General features: G+C 45.6%; 1 protein-coding gene across 1 annotated transcript in view; it reads left to right on the top strand.

Moving 5' to 3' along the window:
- hipk2 (homeodomain interacting protein kinase 2) overlaps positions 1-12,495 on the top strand; it is a 144,146-nt gene extending 131,651 nt beyond the window's left edge. Inside the window, exons 12-16 of the mRNA XM_056281503.1 lie at positions 2,527-2,709; positions 3,583-3,909; positions 9,690-9,934; positions 11,352-11,512; positions 12,031-12,495. Coding sequence (XP_056137478.1) covers positions 2,527-2,709; positions 3,583-3,909; positions 9,690-9,934; positions 11,352-11,512; positions 12,031-12,495 — 1,381 coding nt within the window. The remainder of the gene's footprint in view (positions 1-2,526; positions 2,710-3,582; positions 3,910-9,689; positions 9,935-11,351; positions 11,513-12,030) is intronic.
- Positions 12,496-19,948: the final 7,453 nt, after the last annotated feature.

Here is a 19,948-nt window from a genome sequence, read left to right as displayed (position 1 = left end):
TGACTACTCGCCTCACGAATATGTTGCTCAGCCAATACAGCCGTATTCCTTTGAGCCAAAAGGGTGCGTCTCCGCTTTTATAGCGTCCCGCTACGGACACGCCCTCTATGCTAATGCTAAGTCGTGACGGGGCAAGTTACCACATTTTCGCCAACCAGAAATCAGTTACTCGACCGCCGATATCTCTCGTCTGGCCATAAATGTGAAATAAATGGCTACCATTTGTCTTATTGATCACATCCACACTTCTTACATCATCGATTAATAACATGAAAAGTCGGATTTTGGTGCAAGTATCTCTTTAACATGCAGTGTGCTTTACGTTATGTCAAAGTGCAGAGCTGAACAGTAGGTGATGTTATACGCAGAAAACAAGACATACAACATGTAGTACATCTTGTATATGTTGAGAAGTTAAAGAACAAAAAATAGAAATTTAAACATTTAGGCATCCGGTTAGCGTAGCGGTCTATTCCGTTGCTTACCAACATGGAGATCGCCAGTTTGAATCCCCGGGTTACCTCCAGCTTGGTCGGGCATCCTTACAGACACAATTGGCCATGTCTGCGGGTGGGAAGCCGGATGTGGGTATGTGTCCTGGTCGCTGCACTAGCGCCTCCCCTGGTTGGTCGGGGGGAGGGGGAACAGGGGGCACTAGCGTGATCCTCCCACGCGCTACGTCCCCCTGGTGAAACTCCTCACTGTCAGGTGAAAAGAAGCGGCTGGTGACTCCACATGTATCGGAGGAGGCATGTGGTAGTCTGCAGCCCTCCCGAATCGGCAGAGGGGGTGGAGCAGTGACCGGGATGGCTCGAAAGAGTGGGGTAATTGGCCAAGTATGATTGGGGTGAAAGGGGGGGGGATCCACACAAAAAAAATACAATTAACTTGTATGTCAATTCATACAACCAAAAAGATATATATCTTGTCATATCAGGGTTACGCTCAGTAAGGCAAGGCAAGTTTATTTATATAGTATATTTATACTCAAAGACAATTCAAAGTGTTTTACGTGCAGAAGTCATAAAAAGGTACTGAATAAAAAAATAAAGCATAAAATAAAACATGTAAAAATAGATAAAATAGCATAAACATAATAAAAAGGGCCAAAATGAATAAGGTGAAATGGGCTTTTCTCGCTTTGAAATTTAAATCAAAGGTACCTGAGAGCATACAAGTGTTTTGACTGGCTCTAAAAGTGGTCAGACTAAGTGTAGGTCTTGGATTGTCTGCAAGTTTGTTCCAGCTTTGTGTAGTAAAATAACTAAATGTTGCATCACCGTGTTTAGTTTTAACTCTGGGAATAGCTAGCAGAGCTCTCCCAGATCAACTGAGAGGTCGAGAGGTTTCATATGGTGGAAGTAAGTCAGCGATGTATATTGGTCCTATACCATCAAGTGCTTTGAAGACCAGAAGCATTATTTTAAAGTCTATTCCATGGCACACTGGATGCCAATACCAGTGTCAGGAGTTTTGCAAGGGATTCTGGATCTCCAGCCATGCTGCACCTTATTAAGGACACCATTGTGACAAAAGGGCCCCTTTTTGCCTGGAGCACCATGAAAGTACTCCCCCCCGGCCCCCTGACACCCCTGACCCAGGGCAAGAATGTGGACAGGGTCAGCTTACATGTAACTGTAGGATAGACAAACTGAACACAAAGGCCGGCCAGCGTCCAGCTCCGTACCTGCAGACGAGCGTGGGGGAAACATAATGAGGTTTTCCATGTAAAGATGTGCGCAGGATGATTGACAGAGGAGCCTTCACCATCCTGACAGCTTGTCCTCCATCTTTTATGAATCACAGCGCCTAAGTGAACACCAGGGCTTTTATAAGAGCAGATTTACCTCAGGGAAATGGGATATATGTATATGTTGAGACATCATATCGAGTATGGGCTGTCAGTGGGATGACTTGATAAATGGCGAGATAGATGGAAGAAGGGAGTCTGCAGGGAGATAAGCAGGATGCAGGTCCATAATGCATGGGTGGAGGAGGCAGTGGGGGACACGCGCGCACAGATTCATTTGGAGCTGTCCATCTGTGGCCAGCCAGAAACAGCCCCCCCCCCCACGCCACCCGCCCAATGGCAGCTCCATTGTCCTCAGAGAGACGACTGGGAAAGTGTCGCAATTCCTCTGCAGAGCCATCACACCACAGCTGGTGGTGTCAGCTCCTCTGTCCTCCCTCTCCTTCCTTTCTCTTCCTCTCGCTCGCTGTCTCTGCCCCCCCCACACCCCCTCTCACCTTCACTTGTTCTCTGTGTATGTGTTTGTCTCTTTCTCGCCCTCTGATCTCTGTTACAAAAGGCAGCTGCTGCCACCCGCTGGCTCATGTGGGAAAGATCCGCCTTGTGATTACTCCCCCCCCCTTCTTTTTCTCTCGCAATCTCATACGTTGTGCTCGTTCATGTATCCTCACTTCACTGTATGTCACTCTGCCGTTTGTGTCTCCTCAAGTTTTGTAGGGTTCACGCGTCCCAAACAGCATTGTAATCTGAAACTCTTTTTTTGTTTTGCCTTATAGGAATTCCCACCCTCATGGCAGTCACTATAATCCCATCATGCAGCAGCCGGCCTTGCTGGCTGGCCATGTCACCCTCCCATCCAACCAGCCCCTCAATGTGGGCGTGGCTCACGTCATGAGGCAGCCCTCCACCAACAACAACTCCTCTTCTAAAAAGAACAAACAGCACCAGATGTCTGCCAGGTACTGTAAGGACTCGGCAACTCAACACTAGTTTGCAATGGGTTTTGCCCAAACTGGCAACTCAAGCCTCGTCACATTATGGGAGGTATTTTAGTTAAAAGTATTTGAACTACGTATTTTAATTACTTTTTTTAAGTATTTTGCAATTTGTATTTGATCAGTCTGGAAAAGATTTAAAATGTAGTTTTGTAATATGTCAGTTCTGGAAGGAGTATTTAGTCTTTGGAAATACTCAAAAGTACTTTTCAGCGGAGATTCAACTTGAGATCAAAAAAGGACAAGCTTTTTTCAAGCTACAGCCTATTCATCTATGTCACGGTGATGATGAGAATGATACAAAGATAGTTAGCTGCGGAATCATTCATGATGACGTGACATGGATGTTGTGTGTGTGGGTGGGTGGGTGTGTGGTGTGGATGCTGATGTGGGCTGCATTCAGCCTGCCTTTTTGCATTACGTTTGCTTCAAAGAAAGGGATTATATTTAATGGATAACTGAAAAACCACCTGTACATGTGTTCTTCAATGCTGTCTGCAGACTCATTGTCAAACCCTACCATGCTCACCTAACGGGAGTTAACGGTTAAAAGAATGTAGGCCTACATTTCTTAGGAAATTCACACAATCAGTTATCTGTGTCAGTTATAATCAGTATCTTTTCCCATCTCTGTTCATGGAATATGAAAATTGGCCATCCATACATCCATTATCCAAGCCGCTTATCCCAATCGGGGTCACAGGGATGCATCCTAGCATTATATCGATAGCATATATTATATGTTTGACCTCCGTCATCAGGCTTACACATTAAAAAGCAAACAAAATTCCTTCTCTCTAAATGACCCTCCACCGATTCTCTTCATTTTTTTTCCAGGAATGCATCAGCCTACGAGGTGTCATCCTCCCAGGCGGTGCTCTCTCCACAGCGCTCCAAGCGGGTGAAGGAGAATACACCCCCGCGCTGCGCTGTGCTGCAGAACGGCTCTGCCCTCAACTGCCCGCCCCCGCACGGCTGTGGAGTCGGAGGCTGGGGGGGTGCCGAGGCGGAGCTGGCCTCCAGCACCACCCGGGATCATCAGCATCCACACCACGTCCCCCGGCAGACCATAATCATCCCCGACACGCCCAGCCCTGCGGTCAGCATCATCACCATCAGCAGTGACACGGATGAGGAAGATGACCACAAACAGAGCAACAACAGGTCAGAGCTGGGTTTGAAAGGCCCCATTAAAAATGGCTTTTAGAGCAGCAAGCAACAGACTTCTCCTATTTGACTTATATACATATGGAACAGAAAGGTTGAACGGGATTTAGTGAGGGGAGTGATTTTGATTTGACTGACAGCCAATAATGGCCGGGCATTTTTCAAGTCAAATTTATTTATAAAGCACATTTAGAAACAACCCACACTGACCAAAGTGCTCTACAGACCAGAGCAGGTAGCTAAAATACAATACAAGAAACACCAATATAAACAACAAGCTCGTAGGCACAAATAAACAACATATGGGCATAAGCACAAACCAGAAATCAGCAACATTAGGAGGATTCAAGCACTAGTGAATAAAAGTAAGTTTTGTGCCAAGACTTAAAAGAGTCAATGGAGGGGACAGATCTGATAAGGAGGAAAATGTTGTTCCACAGTCTAGGGACTTCAACCGCAAAGGTGCAGTCACCCCTGAGTTTAAGATTAGATTGTGGGACAGCCAGGAGTCCCAAGTCAGCTGACCTGAGGGACCTGGAGGTGGAATAGAGGGTTAAAAGGTCTGCAATATAGGAGGGGGCAAGTCCATTTAGAGCTTTATAAACAAACAGGAGAACCTTAAAATCATTTCTGAACCACACAGGCAGCCAGTGGAGAGAGATTATATGGTCCCTCTTCCGGGTACCTGTCAGGAACATGGCTGCGGCGTTCTGGACTAGTTGCAGGTGGGACAGGGACGACTGTTTAATCCCAGTATACATGGAGTGGCAGTAGTCCAAGCAGGAGGATATGAAAGTGTGGATGACTTTCTCGAGAGCTTTAAAAGAGAGAAACGGCTTGATTTTGGCAATAGTACAAAGCTGGAAAAAAACTGGCTTTCATTGCTGCATTAACTTGGTCGTCAAACTTGAAAGCGGAATCAAATATCAAACCAAGGTTTTTGACATGGTGTTTGACAAGGATGTATAGGTTGCCCAGACTGTTGGCAAACACTTTAAGGGATTCAGGAGGGCCAAATAGGACAACTTCAGATTTACCTTCATTCAGCTTTAGGAAGTTTTGTGCCGTCCAGCACTTTATGTTCAAGAGGCTGACTATATTGGACTGGTCATTTGGTTTCAGGGAGGGACAAAGCTGAGTGTCAGCAGTATAACAGTGGAAAGAAATGTCATATTTTTGAATGATTTGACTGAGAGGGAAGCATGTATATAGAGAAAAGAAGGGAATCTAGGATAGAACCTTGTGGGACCCTGCAGGAGAGACTAGGTGAGGGAAAGAAAAAAATTGCCTATGTTAATGCAGAAGTTTCTATTTTTGAGGTAGGATGTGAACCATTTCAAGGCAGAGCCATCAACACCAACCCTGTACTGGAGATGGTCTATTAAAATGTAATGATCCACAGCATCGAACGCCATGCTGAGGTCAAGAGGAATTAGAATGGTACAGTCACCGGAGTTGATAAGAGAGGAGCAGGTCATTGTGCACTTTCAGCAAGGCCGACTGTGCTTTCATAAGCCTTAAAACCTGATTGAAATCTTTTTTGGAAATTTTTCAAGGTGTTGTTTTGGTGTAGGTAAGACAGCAATTGACTGAAAATAACCTTTTTAAGAACCTTCGACAGGAACAGAAGTTTAGAAATAGGTCTGTGGTTACTAAGTAAGGTAAGGTCTAAGTTGGGGTTTTTTCAGGAGGGGCTGGACCACTGTGTGCTTGGAACAGGTTGGAACGGTAGCAGTGGCCAGGGAGCTATTGGTAATGGAGAGGATGCTGTTGATAATGGGGAAGATGGTGGGATTGGCTATGTCAAAGACATCATTCAGGAGGGCAGTAGGGACAGTGTCATGGGGGCAGGTTGTAGGTTTCATGATGGAAACAATATTTATAAGGGTGGGTAACATGATAGGTTGGAAGCACTCCAATTTAGAAGAACTGACCATTGAGACTGCCAAGTCATGGGGGGGGGGGGATTGTTCATTCTAATGTCCTCAACTTTGCTAATGAAAATTTTAAAAAAAATCTTTGCACTTAGCAGGGGACTCATCTAAGCTGGTACTGGGGGTGGGGCAGATGACAGAATTTATGGTACTGGATAAGACCTTGGGATTATGAGAGTTGTTGGAAATTAGGTCAGAAAAGTATTTTGCTCTCACAGCCATAACTGCTTCTTGATATTTGTGAAGATTGTTTTTCAAAATTTGAAGGAAATTTGAAGCTCATCAGTCTTCCACTTTTGTGCAGATATTCTGCACTCACTCCTCAGGGCTCTGGTGGTGTCATTAAGCTAAGGCAGACCTTAAAGCTTAGGCTTTCTTTTTTTTTTAAGATTAGTTTTTGGCATTCTCCGCCTTTATTGGATAGTGATAGTAGAGAGAGAGAGACAGGAAAGGGAGAGGGGATGACATGCAGCAAAGCCCAGGCCGGATTCGAACCCAGGCTGCTGCAGTAAGGATTCAGCCTTATGTGGTACACACTCTACCAGGTGAGCCACCAGGGCACCCCAAAGGCTTAGGCTTTTTCAATTTAAGAGCAGCAACGGTATTCAGAATAGAAAAGCAGGTGGTATTAAATAAGGAAGTGAGTTCCTCAGTACTGAGATGGGGGGGGCAGAGCCTCAATAGTGCAGGTATTGGGATCAGATATGAAAGCCTCAGAGAATTTATTGGCAGTTGAAGAGCTAATGTAGTGAGAGCATTGTACAGGGAGATAAAATTTAATTGAAGAGAAAGCCAGAGATTCATCAAATATGACAGCACTATGATCCGACGAAGAAGCATCAATTATATGCATATTGCAGATCGGAAAACCAAATGATAAGATCAGGTCTAATGTATGGCCTAGCTTGTGGACCTAGCTTGTGGGCCTAGCTTGGGACCCAGTGGTCATCATCATAATTAGAGCAATATTAAGATACTCAGATGTATAAAATCACTTACGAGAGGCTTAGCGGGACAGCAAACATGAATATTAAAATCACCAAAAATCAGAACTCAAAAGTTGGGCATAGTGTTTGAAAGCAAGTCTGCAAATTGAGTGATAAAGTCTTTATGTATTTTTGGTAGATGATGCACAAGAGTAATTAAGAGGGCATTGACCAGGTCCACTTTAATTAATTGCACCTCGAAGCTGGGGAAATAATCAGAGTTCAGTAGGTGGCAATTAAAATGTTTTTTAAACACAGCAGCTAGAACCCCACCATGTCCGGAGGGTCTAGGCGTGCTACAAAAGTTAGTCATTTAGTCATCTGGACAGAGTTCAGCAAGTGGAGCAAGCTCACCATTGTTCAACCAGGTTTCTGTCACCAGTAGGAAATACAGCCCACGGGCGGTAAAAAAGTCATCGAGAATAAAAGTGTTATTGGTTAAGGATCTCACGTTGAAGAGAGCCACTTTGACTGGGATGGCAGTATAATCCGACAATGGCTTCCACGCCAGAGGGTGGAGATTCTGCTGCACAACCCCACTTCACAGTTAATCTGGTGGGGAGCCCGCAGGGCAGCAGTCCGGCATCCAAGTAGGTGTCTGGGATAACCAGTCGGAGAAAGGTGTAACTGGTCTTGACGGCGCGCCAAGGAATGAAGCGACGTGGTCGAGCAGCTCCAACATAGTCGAGCTGAAAAACGTGGGTCGGTGCTGAGGGAGAGCAGGAAATTGCACTGTTTAACAGAGGCCCCTGCACGTTTACTCCATCTCCTAGCTTGTTTCCTATGGCAGTAACCGCAAGATCGAAAATAGAGAGCGGTGAAAGCTTCTTTGTCTGGGATCCCGAGTGTGTAAGTCTTCAACAGAGGCTCGAATATTCAGTAGTGTTTGACGATCGTAGACAATAGTGGCTTACCATCATCCATACACAGAGACACAAACAGAACCAGGACAAACAAGAATGGCAACAGGCGACGACAAGCAGCTAAACACAGCAGTGCGGCCATCTTTCCCATGTGACGTAGGAAATTTTTTTTAGAAGAACGTGGACATTGATATGCTATTGGCTGGTTACAATATGGTGATAGAAAATAACGTCTTCTCTCAATCTCGAGACCCATTCATTGGCTATATTTGTTAATGTGCATCCGCAAGTGCAGGATGATGTCACTAAAAAAAGAAAAGGAAAAGTACACTGATCAGCTAAAACATTAAAACCACTGACAGTGAATAACATTGATCATCTCGTTACAATGGTACCTGTCAAGGGGTGGGATATATTAAGCAGCAAGTGAACAGTCAGTTCTTGAAGTTGATGTGTTGGAAGCACGAAAAATGAACAAGTGTAAGGATCTGATCGACTATGACAATGGCCAAACTGTGATCGCTAGACATTTCAGAGCATCTCCAAAACAGCAGGTCTTGTGAGGTGTTCCCGGTATGCAGTGGTCAGTACCCACCAACAGTGGTTCAAGGAAGGACGACAGGTGAACCGGTGACAGGGTCATGGGCACCCAAGACTCGTTGATGAGCACGGGGAGCAAAGGCTAGCCTGTCTGGTCCAGTTCCACAGAAGAGCTACTGTAGCTCAAATTGCTGAAAAAGTTCATGCTAGCTATGATAGACAGGTGTCATAACACACAGTGGTGCATCGTAGCTTGCTGCGTATGGGACTGCGTAGCAGCAGACCGGTCAGAGTGCCCATGATGACCCTTGTTCGCCACCGAAAGTGCCTACAATGGGTATATGAGCGTCAGAACTGGACCATGGAGCAATGGAAGAAGGTGGCTTGGTCTGATAGATCACATCTTGTTTTACATTATGTGGGCGGCTGGGTGCGTGTGTGTCATTTACCTGGGGAAGAGATGGCACTGGGATGCATTGTGGGAATAAGGCAAGCTGGTGAAGGCACTGTGATGCTCTGGGCAATGTTCCACTGGGAAACCTTGGATACTGGCATTCATGTTGATGTTACTTTGACACATACTACCTACCTAAACATTTTGCAGACCAGGTACACCCCTTCATGGCACTGGTATTCCTTGATGGCAGTGGCCTCTTTCAGCAGGATAATGCACCCTGCCACACTGCAAAAATTGTTCAGGAATGGTTTGAGGAACATGACAAAGGCCTCCGAATTCCCCAGATCTCAATCCAATCGAGCATCTGTGGGATGCGCTAGGCAAAAAAAGTCCAATCTAAGGAGGCCCCATCTCGCAATTTACAGGTCTTAAGGGATCTGCTGCTAATGTCTTGGTGCCAGATACCAGAGGACACCTTCAGAGGTCTTGTGGAGTCCATGCCTCGAGGGGTCAGAGCTGTCTTGGCGGCACGAGGGGAACCTACACAATATTTGGCAGCTGGTTTTAACATTTTGGCTGACTGGTGTATTTGTCAAGAGAAAAACATTCTTATGAATACAAAAATGAAAAGAATTTTTTTTTGTGAATTTCTAGAGCATAGTGTTCAACAGATGTAAATTAAGTGCAGATATAAGAGGTAATTTCACAGGCCATTCAAGTATCAACCTGGTTGTGTTTAGCTTAGCGTATTGCACGGTGCTGATCCTGACAGACCCCGGAGTTAGATGGGCAGGAGGGTCACCCATGCTAAAGATATGTGCAATATGTAATCATGTTACTCTGAGGCCCTGTGGAACAAAGGGCCCCATGTTATGTTTTGCATTTTAATCTGTGGTGATGTAAGTAATGTGTAGTGTATTTTGAAAGCTAAAAAGCACTGTACATTATCCGCTACATAGACCTCCCCCTCCCTCCCCCCAAAAAAAAATCAATTGAGTACCATATCATACTGTAGGTGTTAGATATTGCCAATGACGATCCCCTCTCTTTCCTTCAGCTCATCTTCCAAGCAGAGGAAGAATGTCATCAGTTGTGTGACGGTCCATGACTCGCCCAACTCCGACTGCTCCAGCAACAACAGCCCTTACACTGTGGAGTCGAGACCTCCCAACAACAACAGCTACGACACCAAGACCACCATACTGGACAACTACAACAATGGGAACCCCCGCACCATCATCATCCCCCCTCTCAAAACCCAGACCAGCGAGGTCATGAATGAGTGTGAGCACCTGATGTCAGGTAAATGGAGAGAGCAGACTCGGACTCTGGTTTGTCATCAATATGTTCAAAACTGATTTATTAGCAGGGCATCTGGGTAGCGTAGCGGTCTATTCCATTGCCTACCAACCCAGGGATCACCGGTTTGAATCCCTGTGTTACCTCCGGCTTGGTCGGGTGTCCCTACAGACACAATTGGCTGTGTCTGCAAGTGGGAAGCCGGATGTGGGTATGTGTCCTGGTCGCTGCACTAGCACCTCCTCTGGTCGGTTGGGGCGCCTGTTCAGGGGGCAGGGGGCAGGGGGAACTGGGGGGAATAGTGTGATCCTGCCACGTGCTACGTCCCTCTAGCGAAACTCCTCACTGTCAGGTGAAAAGAAGCGGCTGGCGACTCCACATATATCGGAGGAGGCATGTGGTTGTCTGCAGCCCTCCCCGAATCAGCAGAGGGGGTGGAGCAGCGACCGGGATGGCTCAGAGAGTAGGGTAATTGGCTGGATACAATTGGGGAGAAAAAGCAGGGAAAAAAAGTTGTGCAAGAGGGGCATCCAGGTAGCTTAGCGGTCTATTCCGTTGCCTACCAACACGGGATCGCCAGGTCTAATCCCCGTGTTACCTCCGGCTTGGTCGGGTGTCGCTACAGACACAGTTGGCCGTGTCTGCGGGTGGGAAGTCGGATGTGGGTATTTGTCCTGGTCGATGCACTAGCGCCTCCTCTGGTCGGTCGGGGCACCCCCCAGATCGGCAGAGTGGGGATGGAGCAGCAACTGGGACGGCTCAAAAAGAGCGGGGTAATTGGCCAGATACAATTGGGGAGAAAAAGGGAAGAAAAAAAAGAGGCATAATCCAAAAAAGAAAAAAATTTCCTTTGATTTATTAGTATAAACCCCTTGAGATGTGCCATCTCATTTTCGAGAGGTCCCAACATATATGATGATCACTACATAACAGGGTTGACAACAGAACTACAGTTATCAATACAGTAACATACATACAGAAAACAGACTAACAAAAACCAAAACAAGGACACAGCAAATACAGTAATTTAGGAAAATATTGAAAACATTACAGTCACAAGGTGGGCAAAGTGGCCAATAATAGAAAAACCATAGAATTTCTGCATAAATGCCGTTGGAAGTTTGGCTTCTACAAAACAACAACAAAATCCCACTTGTGTTGTTACAATACCTTTGGCCTTCATATCGAAAGAAACATGAGACAATGTGGGACAGATTCCCTCATCGTCATCCTCAGTCCGCTCATTAGTACCATGGTTTGTTTCATGTTTTCAGAACTCTGTTTTATCGGTGTCCTTTTTTTTTTTAATGCAACCATATCAAAGTAATATCCTCCAGACTCCATGCAGAACAACAGAGTCCTTCAGCAAAGTCTCTTCTCTGCATCAGACCTGACCAAACATATGTCTCCTCCTGTTCAGATGCAATGAACCATCAGAATACAGCCTATAAATTTAAATCCTCCAATGGTGCCGTGTCTGGCAATAATCACCTGCCAGGAGGGATGACTGGAGGTGGACCCTACCGACAGCAGCGCCAGGGCCCACATTCCTTCCAGCAGCAGCCTCTCAATCTTAGCCAGGTATGGAGAGACATAAATTAATCCAACGCTTCTTCTCAAGGATATATTATACTGTAAGACTGTTTGCATGTGTGCAGGTCATATGTGCCTTTATTCATTTGTTTGAGCGTGTGTGAGACAGGGAGACATACAGAATACAAGATATTCCATTTTAAAGGAATAGTTTGGAATTTTTGAAGCCTGTCCCTATTTGGTGCTCACTGCTCATGTAGTACATTGTTAGGGCTCGTTTTCAAAGTCATCCATCCTTTTCTTCATACTGGGCATGCAGCTCCAGCTTGCCAACTTCACTTTGATAGACCACTGTTGGCTGAACTGTGGAGTGCTTTTTTTTGTGCACCGAAAGTGGATTGTGGATTCGTCATCCATTAATTCCTTTGACCTCTAGATGGCAAGGTGGCCCTAACCCAAACTATTCCTTTAAATAAGAGTTTAAAAGTGATTTGAAAACTGACATTTACCACCCCCCCCCCCACCACCCCCAAACTGATATTTATCCCACCACTACCATCACCTAGACCCAGCAGCACATGGTAGCCGAGCGGAACGGAGGCCATCGGCGCCAGCAGGCCTACATCACCCCCACCATCACCGCCCAGGCCCCTTACTCCTTCCATCACAACAGCCCCTCCCACACAGGTAACGTCCATCCGCACCTGGCTGCCACGCACCTGCCAAGCCAGCCTCACCTCTACACCTACACGGCTCCCGCTGCCCTGGGCTCCACTGGCACTGTGGCCCACCTGGTGGCGTCACAGGGCTCGGCGCGCCACGCAGTCCAGCACGCCAGCTACCCACCGGGCATTGTCCACCAGGTCCCTGTCAGCATGGGCCACCGCGTGCTCCCGTCGCCCAACCTGCACCACAGCCAGTACCAGGCCCAGTTCGCCCACCAGGCCTACATCAGCGCCTCGCCCGCCTCCACTGTCTACACTGGATACCCGCTGAGCCCCACCAAGGTCAACCAGTACCCTTACCTCTAGAGAAAACACTGACTGACACTGGAGAGCCCGACCCAGTGCTGCTGCTGCTGCCCCCCCCGTCCTCCCCCCCAAGCCCCATTGACATCCTAATAATCCCCCGCCTCCCCCGTCCCCCGACCTCAGTGGCAAACAGAGACAGAGGAACATGCAATCCTTGTCAAACTGTCCCATTTAACTTGAAGATTTAACAACGGAGAGAAAATGAAAAATGATGAACAAGTTCTGCAGAAGGGAATGGAGGGGTGGAATTTTAGAGGGATATAATTCAAGTTTTTTTTTCTTCTTCTTTTGTTCCGTTCTCATTTCACTTTATTTTGCTTTACTCTCTGAGGAAAGTAAAGCCTCGCGTGTTTGAATAGCAAGATTCTTGGAGACAGGCCTTTTGGGACGGAGGAGGTTTTCTGCTTTGAAACAGATGTTTTGTTTGTTTTCTTTTCCCCTCTTGCATCGGGAAGTGACTGTTAAAACGAGGGGATGCTCCCTCTGGAAGTTTGGATTCCCAAGAGGATCGAGAGAAGGTGAAACATGGAAACCTGCTGCTTTTCAAAAAAAAAAAATTATATCGATGGCCTTGAACTGTCTTAAATATTTCCAAATCATTCGCGGTGCGGGGGGACAAAGAGGAGGCATCCCCGCCTCACCCCACCTTCTCCTGCCGAGGAGGCTTCTGGAAATATAGCCGACAAAAGACAACAAACTCTTTCTGGTGTATTTCTAGATCTTTTCCTTTCTTTTAACTTTTATGACGATAACTTCAGTTTTAGCTTGGTGTCTTAGCTGGGCCCCGTTCTTAGAATGTAGCGGTCTGCACCCGTTCGTTTTATGAAGAAAAACTTCCTTTTTTTTCTGATACCAATAGATTTATTTGTTCCTCCTTTTTTCATTCTCAATGTGATTGCACAAAAGTGGTTATAATAACATAGGCATGTACAACGTGATTGTCTGTGTGTGTTACTGTCAGCCATGTGTGTGTGTAGTCCACCTCCTCAGAACCCTACGCAGTCTTTAGGATTCGACCGTTGTTCCCTTGTAGTGCCTTACAGATATAACGACACAGTTTACTCGTCTTGGACCCCGAAAGTCACGAGAGACCATCGCTGTACGAGGAGAGAGAGAGGTGGCTCCCTGGTCCTGGTCAAGGCAGTTGTAGCTCTCTTCCAGGTGTAGGCTCAGCCCTTGCTGTTTTCTGTCCCATACGACAGCGTACTATAGATGATGATGACGATGATGAAGAATAATGTCAGAGCAGATATCAAACTGAGCTATTTTTTAAGCGTGTGCATGAGATAAATTGCCTGGGGTACTTAACCAAAGTCATTAGATAAATTCTTGTTACATTTGTTCTTGATATTCATGTAAATATAAAGATGTACAGTATAGCTGTAAGCCCTCATCACAGCGGTACCCGTAATGTGGCTTTAGTTCAAGATATGAGTTGTTTTGATCACACACACAATTGAAATTTGTGCACAGCGACTACAGAGAACAGAACGTAGCACAAGGGCGTGTTTGGGCGGCAGGAAAACAAAATAAATCGCAGAAGCCGAACGTCGAGAATAGTCAAAATGACAGTGGTCCGTCTTAAAACGTGCGGGGAGTGAGTTGCAGTACATTGTTCGAGACACAACAAGAAGTCGTTCTGAGGTCAAACGCTATGCCGAGGAGAAAGGGCCTGAGAGGAAGTGGTGGTCGCCGTGACGGCGATCCTGCAAGGCCGGAGAGAGAGCCTGGTTAGCTGCGGAGAGGCAGAATATCGAGGGCTGTCGGAGAGAGAGCGAGAGATACCGTGTAGGCACGAGTGATGGAGGGCGTGGAGGGTTGGTTTAGGTAGGGATCGTGGAGGACGGGAGGCGGGGCCGGGGGGGTGGTCCTTATCTTAAATGGGACAAAATGAGTAGCATGTTGGCACTGAGCAGGTTGGTAGTAACAATGAGCCCGGGTGAGTGGCAGGAGTTGCAGGGCCGCTGCATGAAAGAGCGCCGATAACTCTTGACAGGAGTCCTTTTGTGTTGTCGCTGCCGCCATCGCTGTCGCTGTCGTCGTCGTCATCGTTACTGTTGTTGTTTTCTGGGAAAGATAAAATGGAAGTGATCTTATCACGTTGGCGCTCTGAGGGTTCGGGCTGCGTCTCGGAGGCGCGGGACGAGTGAGGACAGAACAGAAGGGGAGACAGTACAAGCGTACACCTGGAAGGGCGTCTTCTGGAAATCGTCTTGATCCGTTGCCACTTGTCCATTTGTCTTCGAACCGGGTGCACCACAGACATCACCCCACCATCCAAAAGGGATACCCGCTCACATAGAGAACCGATAGGACTGTCGCTTTGTGTGTTTGCTGCTTGATTTTAACGGATGTCGTTTTGTTATAGCCGATGATGCAATGATCCTCTCTCGTGATGCGTTGTCCTCATGAAGTGGGCACATTTTGAACTGCTGGTGACTTTAGTGAAAACCTCCCCTTCCCCCTCACGTATGCCGTAGTACTTGCATTTGAAGTGATTTTCGTTTTCTCTACGTCACATTTGAACATTTTACATGGCTGTAGGTATGTGTTGTTTTTTTTGTTTTTTTTTTAGAGATTGTTGCAATAATTCTTGTGAAAGTTTTATCTGTGTGTTTCTATTATAAGTCAGGCTCTTTTTTTTATTGGATTTTGGTTTGTAACCTTGGGTTGATGTTCAAGTAATATTTCGTATTCCTTGGAGGCGGGTGAACCTGCGTCAGAAGTGCTCCAGCGCCGTTGATGGTAGCGACGGTGTTGGGTTCGAAGATAATCCTACGGGGCCTCTCGTAGATATAGCTTAGACCCGAGTGGTCTCACAACCGGGGTTTGAATGCCAACGGTCTCGTCGTCGCGGGGCCCCTCAGAGTGGTCTCTTGTCGTGGTACTCCCCCCCCCCACCACCACCACCACCACCACCAATACGCCACACCCCCCTATCAGCTGAAGCGGGCGAACCTCGGGTCCCGGCTGTCGAAGATGTGATATTATGTAGAGTACGTTGTTGGACGCATACCCTCTCCTGTGTTGTCGTCTCTTTGTGTTTCGTTGTTTTTGTTTACCTTTCTTTCAGTGTGTTTGCTTTATTTCCTTGCGGTCATCGGGGCCTAAGCACACACACACACACACACACACACACACATAGATAAGGGAGGTGATTTTTCCATTGAAACATCTCCGCTCCTCTTTTTTAATGAGGCAGACTACTGAAACATTCCACTGTTTAAGGGGAACCTGGCGTCGTCCATCCCATACTGCTGTCCTGTCCTCTGATCCGTCACCACGGGGACGGCGTTGTCTCACTCGGACTTTTGTTGATGCTCTCGTCCCACCAAAGAATTGCAAAAATTGACAATAAAACAGCACAGCACAGTACAGGACGTGTCGTTTTACACCCAGCAGATCTCTGCGTGCATGTGTTGTGCGTATATTTACCACGCGTGACGTACACTATTTCCCATACTCGACAGATGACTAACCTGTTAGTCACAATAGTGTTTCTCTGCATTTCAGCTACAAGAAGAGCTGGATTTCTTTCTCAATGATCAGCAGTCGTTATTTTTTAAATCCTCAATTTTTACTCATCACCCTTTGCCCCCTAAATAGATCTAGTGATCATTTCATTTGTTCACTTAATATCTAACTTCTCTCCAAACTGTTTTATATGTAAGGTGTTTTTTTTTTTGTTATTGTGTTTTTGTTTTTGTTTTTTTGTTTTTTTTTTTATTCACATTGTTTGATGTCGTAGCTTTATCGTTGCTGTAAGAAACTGAATTTGTACAAAACGTATGTTTTAAGTTAGCGTGCCATGGAATGAAATGACTTGTAAATTAATCAATAATATACCAACAATACCTTTAAAATGACGGTCACCTGCACAAGATGAATGTAATATGTGACCTGCAACATCTGAAATGCTTTAGATCTGTCTCGCCGGGTGACCATTGAGTTTGAATAGGAGTTTGATTTCTACATCATTTGTGGCCATGCATGATGCAATAATTCTGCCTGTTATAAACCAGGAGGGCGAGTCACGTAACGTGTGAGAGAGGTACTGAAAAACGATTCCACAATCAAACACAGTAGTTTTCACTAAATTGTCAATTCAAAGGGCAGATTTAGAGGAGCCCTACACACACACACACACACACACACACACACACACACACACACACACAAACAACACTTTTTCAGTGGGAAACAACTGGGATATGCACGTGTCAGTCTACCAACCCGTTCCACATAAATCAGTGTTTTGTTCAGTAACATGAGCGCTACTGTAGACTGAGCGACCTCACAATTACCAAAACGTGCTACTGTCGAGTGTAAAGCTGTTTTGTGTTGTTGGATTGGGCATCACCTTCCCGGCCGGCGACTTCTTCCCCATCAGCATCCAACAACCCGCAGCCTTACGCGCAAGGCAGGCTCTCCCTCACTCTGAAAACCAGGCTTCCTTTGTTTCTTTCTTTTTCTTTTTTTTTTTCTTCTTTAAAAATTTTCGTTATTCAGGCGTCCAGGTGGCATGGCGGTCTATTCCGTTGCCTACCAACATGGGGATCGCCGGTTCGAATCCCCGTGTTACCTCCAGCTTGTCGTGTGTCCCTACAGACACAATTGGCCTTGTCTGCGGGTGGGAAGCCAGATGTGGGTATGTGTCCTGGTTGCTGCACTAGCGCCCCCTCTGTTCGGGTGGGGCGCCTGTTCGGAGGGGGGGGGGGACTGGGGGGAATAGTGTGATCCTGCCACGCGCTACGTCCCCCTGGTGAAACTCCTCACTGTCAGGTGAAAAGAAGCGGCTGGCGTATCAGAGGAGATGTGGTAGTCTGCAGCCCTCCCCGGATCGGCAGAGGGGTGGAGCAGCAACCGGGACAGCTTGGAAGAGTGGGGTAATTGGCCAGATACAATTGGGTAGAAAAAAAAGGGGGGGATCCTCAAAAAAAAAAAACTTTTTTTTTTCTTTATTCCTTAAATATACTCAAACTACACAAGACGTGTCAAAATCCAAACTTTGTGTACCTCACCATCGTGAATACAAGCCCTCCTGGAACATTGAAAACATTGAAAAACATTCCTAAAGGCATCAAACCCTGTGCTACATTAGTCTTTTCCAGCCAATTATCTTTTTCTTATTTTTTTTTTCTGAAGTGACTTGAAGCTTAAGCAAGAAGTGAATACGGCGAAACATTAAGCTCAATCTGTCAACTTAGCCACAACTTTGCAATCATATGGACTATTTTGCAGCTCCTTCCCAAAGCGGGATGGGGTTGGAAAAGGTTAGTAGAGTTACCTTGTGCTTATATACTTTCTGCCACAAACAACACGTAATCTGATCACACAAGCAGTCTGAAAGCCCTTTTAGGTGAGAGTGTATGTTTATTTACTTTTAGCGATTCTAATCAGATCTGCTCCTTTGCTTGCTATCCATAGGGTGAATTCAGGGTGAGGCGGTCAAGGTTTGATGCCATCACTGATAAATAGATGACGTCTGATATTATAATTAAAACATATTCAGAACTCAAATTTATTCAAATGTGATTTTTTTTTCATTCTCATTTCCATTAAAAATGCGATATATGCCGATGACCACCAGCTGTTTCTCTCAAGTTCCCAAGATGTTTAGTCCTATTTAAACAGATAAACTCTGAAGTTGTTTTTTTTTACATCTATTTTCAGAGACAAGCTGTAGCCAAAGAGAAATACTTTAGTTGGGTAACAATTTACATCAACTACATTACACGACACATCCATCACACAGCCACAGACGGTCTGTAGATGTGCCATATAACCGATCCAGTATGAGTCATGAAGGTTTTATTCATGTGTTGTGATTCCACCTTGCAGGACGATAACTTTTATGCTAGGCCTACTTCTCATCTTCATCATGGACAGTATTCAGCTCTCCAGATGTCCATCCAGCCGTTATCCTGCTCTCAGGGTTGCGGGGATGCTGGAGCCTATCCCAGCAGTCAATGGGCAGCAGGCAGGGAAGACACCCTGTCCAAGCCGCCAGACCATCACAGGGCTGACACACACACATACACATTCACACCTAGGGACAATTTAGTATAGCCGATTCACTTGACTTACGTGTCTTTGGACTGTGGGAGGAAATCGGTACACCCAGAGGAAACCCACGCAGACACGGGGAGAACATGCAAATTCCACACAGAGGATGACCCGGGACAACCCCCAAGTTTGGACTACCGCGGGTCTCAAACCCAGGACCCTCTTGCTGTGAGGCAACCGCCCTAACCACTGTGCCGCCGTGCCTCCAGATGTGTTATGGTATAATCGTCATGCATACAGCAATAGAAGACATTAGTGGAGGCCAGAAACTAGCCAGTAGGCCTAATATAAGGGTTATCATCCTGTAAGGTGGAATCATAGCACATGAATAAAACCTTCATGACTCAAACTGGATCAGTTGTACGGCATATCTACAGACTGTCTGTAGCTGTGTGGTGGATGTGTCGTGCAACGTAGTCGATGTAAATCGTTACGCTTTGTTGTGTTTACAGATGGAATCTGGAGGTGGAGGACCGAAGCTGCATTCAAAGCCAGATTTGTCTGTTTACACTGCAAAAAATAAAAAAAAATTAAAAAAAGAGCAACCTTTCTCTTAAGCTAGAGTCGACATCAAAGCCACATGTTTGAGTATGGATAAAGCCTCATCTGGGGATATGTTTTGTGGATTCACTGAGTTATATTAGCCATTTCGGTACATGGAAAATGCCAACTCTAGACTACTGTAGCTATTAATTACTCATGTTGTCAGTCGTGCACAGCATTCACCCAAAGTGAATGGACAGTTTTTCTACATTGCCTCAAGACCTAAGAGTGCATCAAACCCTGACCCCCTTTTGTGTCCATTGCTGTATGGTTTCTCAATGGTGTAAAATCTCATTCTTTATTGATAAAGCTAATATGTGCTGCAGTATTTCCTAGTATACTTCTCTGTTAATTGTCCTTTTCATTTAATTTTGTTTTATATGGGTGTGATGTCTCATTATTTCAATCTGTTGATGTAGCGTTCCTATGTATACCCTATTCCTTAGCCTAATATTAATAAGTATGTTATGAGAATGGATATTTTACTGGCTTTATAGAATGTTTAAATAAATATAATAATGACAATAAGAAGAATGATTAATTAAGCCTCCTAACAAGTTGAGTACTTGCTACTAAGCGCTTGTGTTACCATTATGATGTTGTGTGCTTCTCTTAATCATTTTCGTTGTAGAAAAATGGAGTGAATTTATATTAGGCTTTGAAAAAACTAATGATAGCATTGTAAATTTACAGGAGGATTTTAACAGACAAACAACTTCGTCAAATAGAAGAATATAGCTATTTTAATTGTCCTCTTTACTAACTGTAGGGTGAGAGGGGGCTCGCGTTGTGGTGAACTATGTTATAGCTTGTTATTCACTGTTACTTTTGATCATTTTTTCGG

This window comes from Lampris incognitus, chromosome 6 (genome assembly GCF_029633865.1).
Source record: "Lampris incognitus isolate fLamInc1 chromosome 6, fLamInc1.hap2, whole genome shotgun sequence".
Classification (NCBI taxonomy): Eukaryota; Metazoa; Chordata; class Actinopteri; order Lampriformes; family Lampridae; genus Lampris; species Lampris incognitus.
Note: the sequence above shows the minus strand (reverse complement) of the source record. Positions and strands in the feature narration are given on the sequence as shown.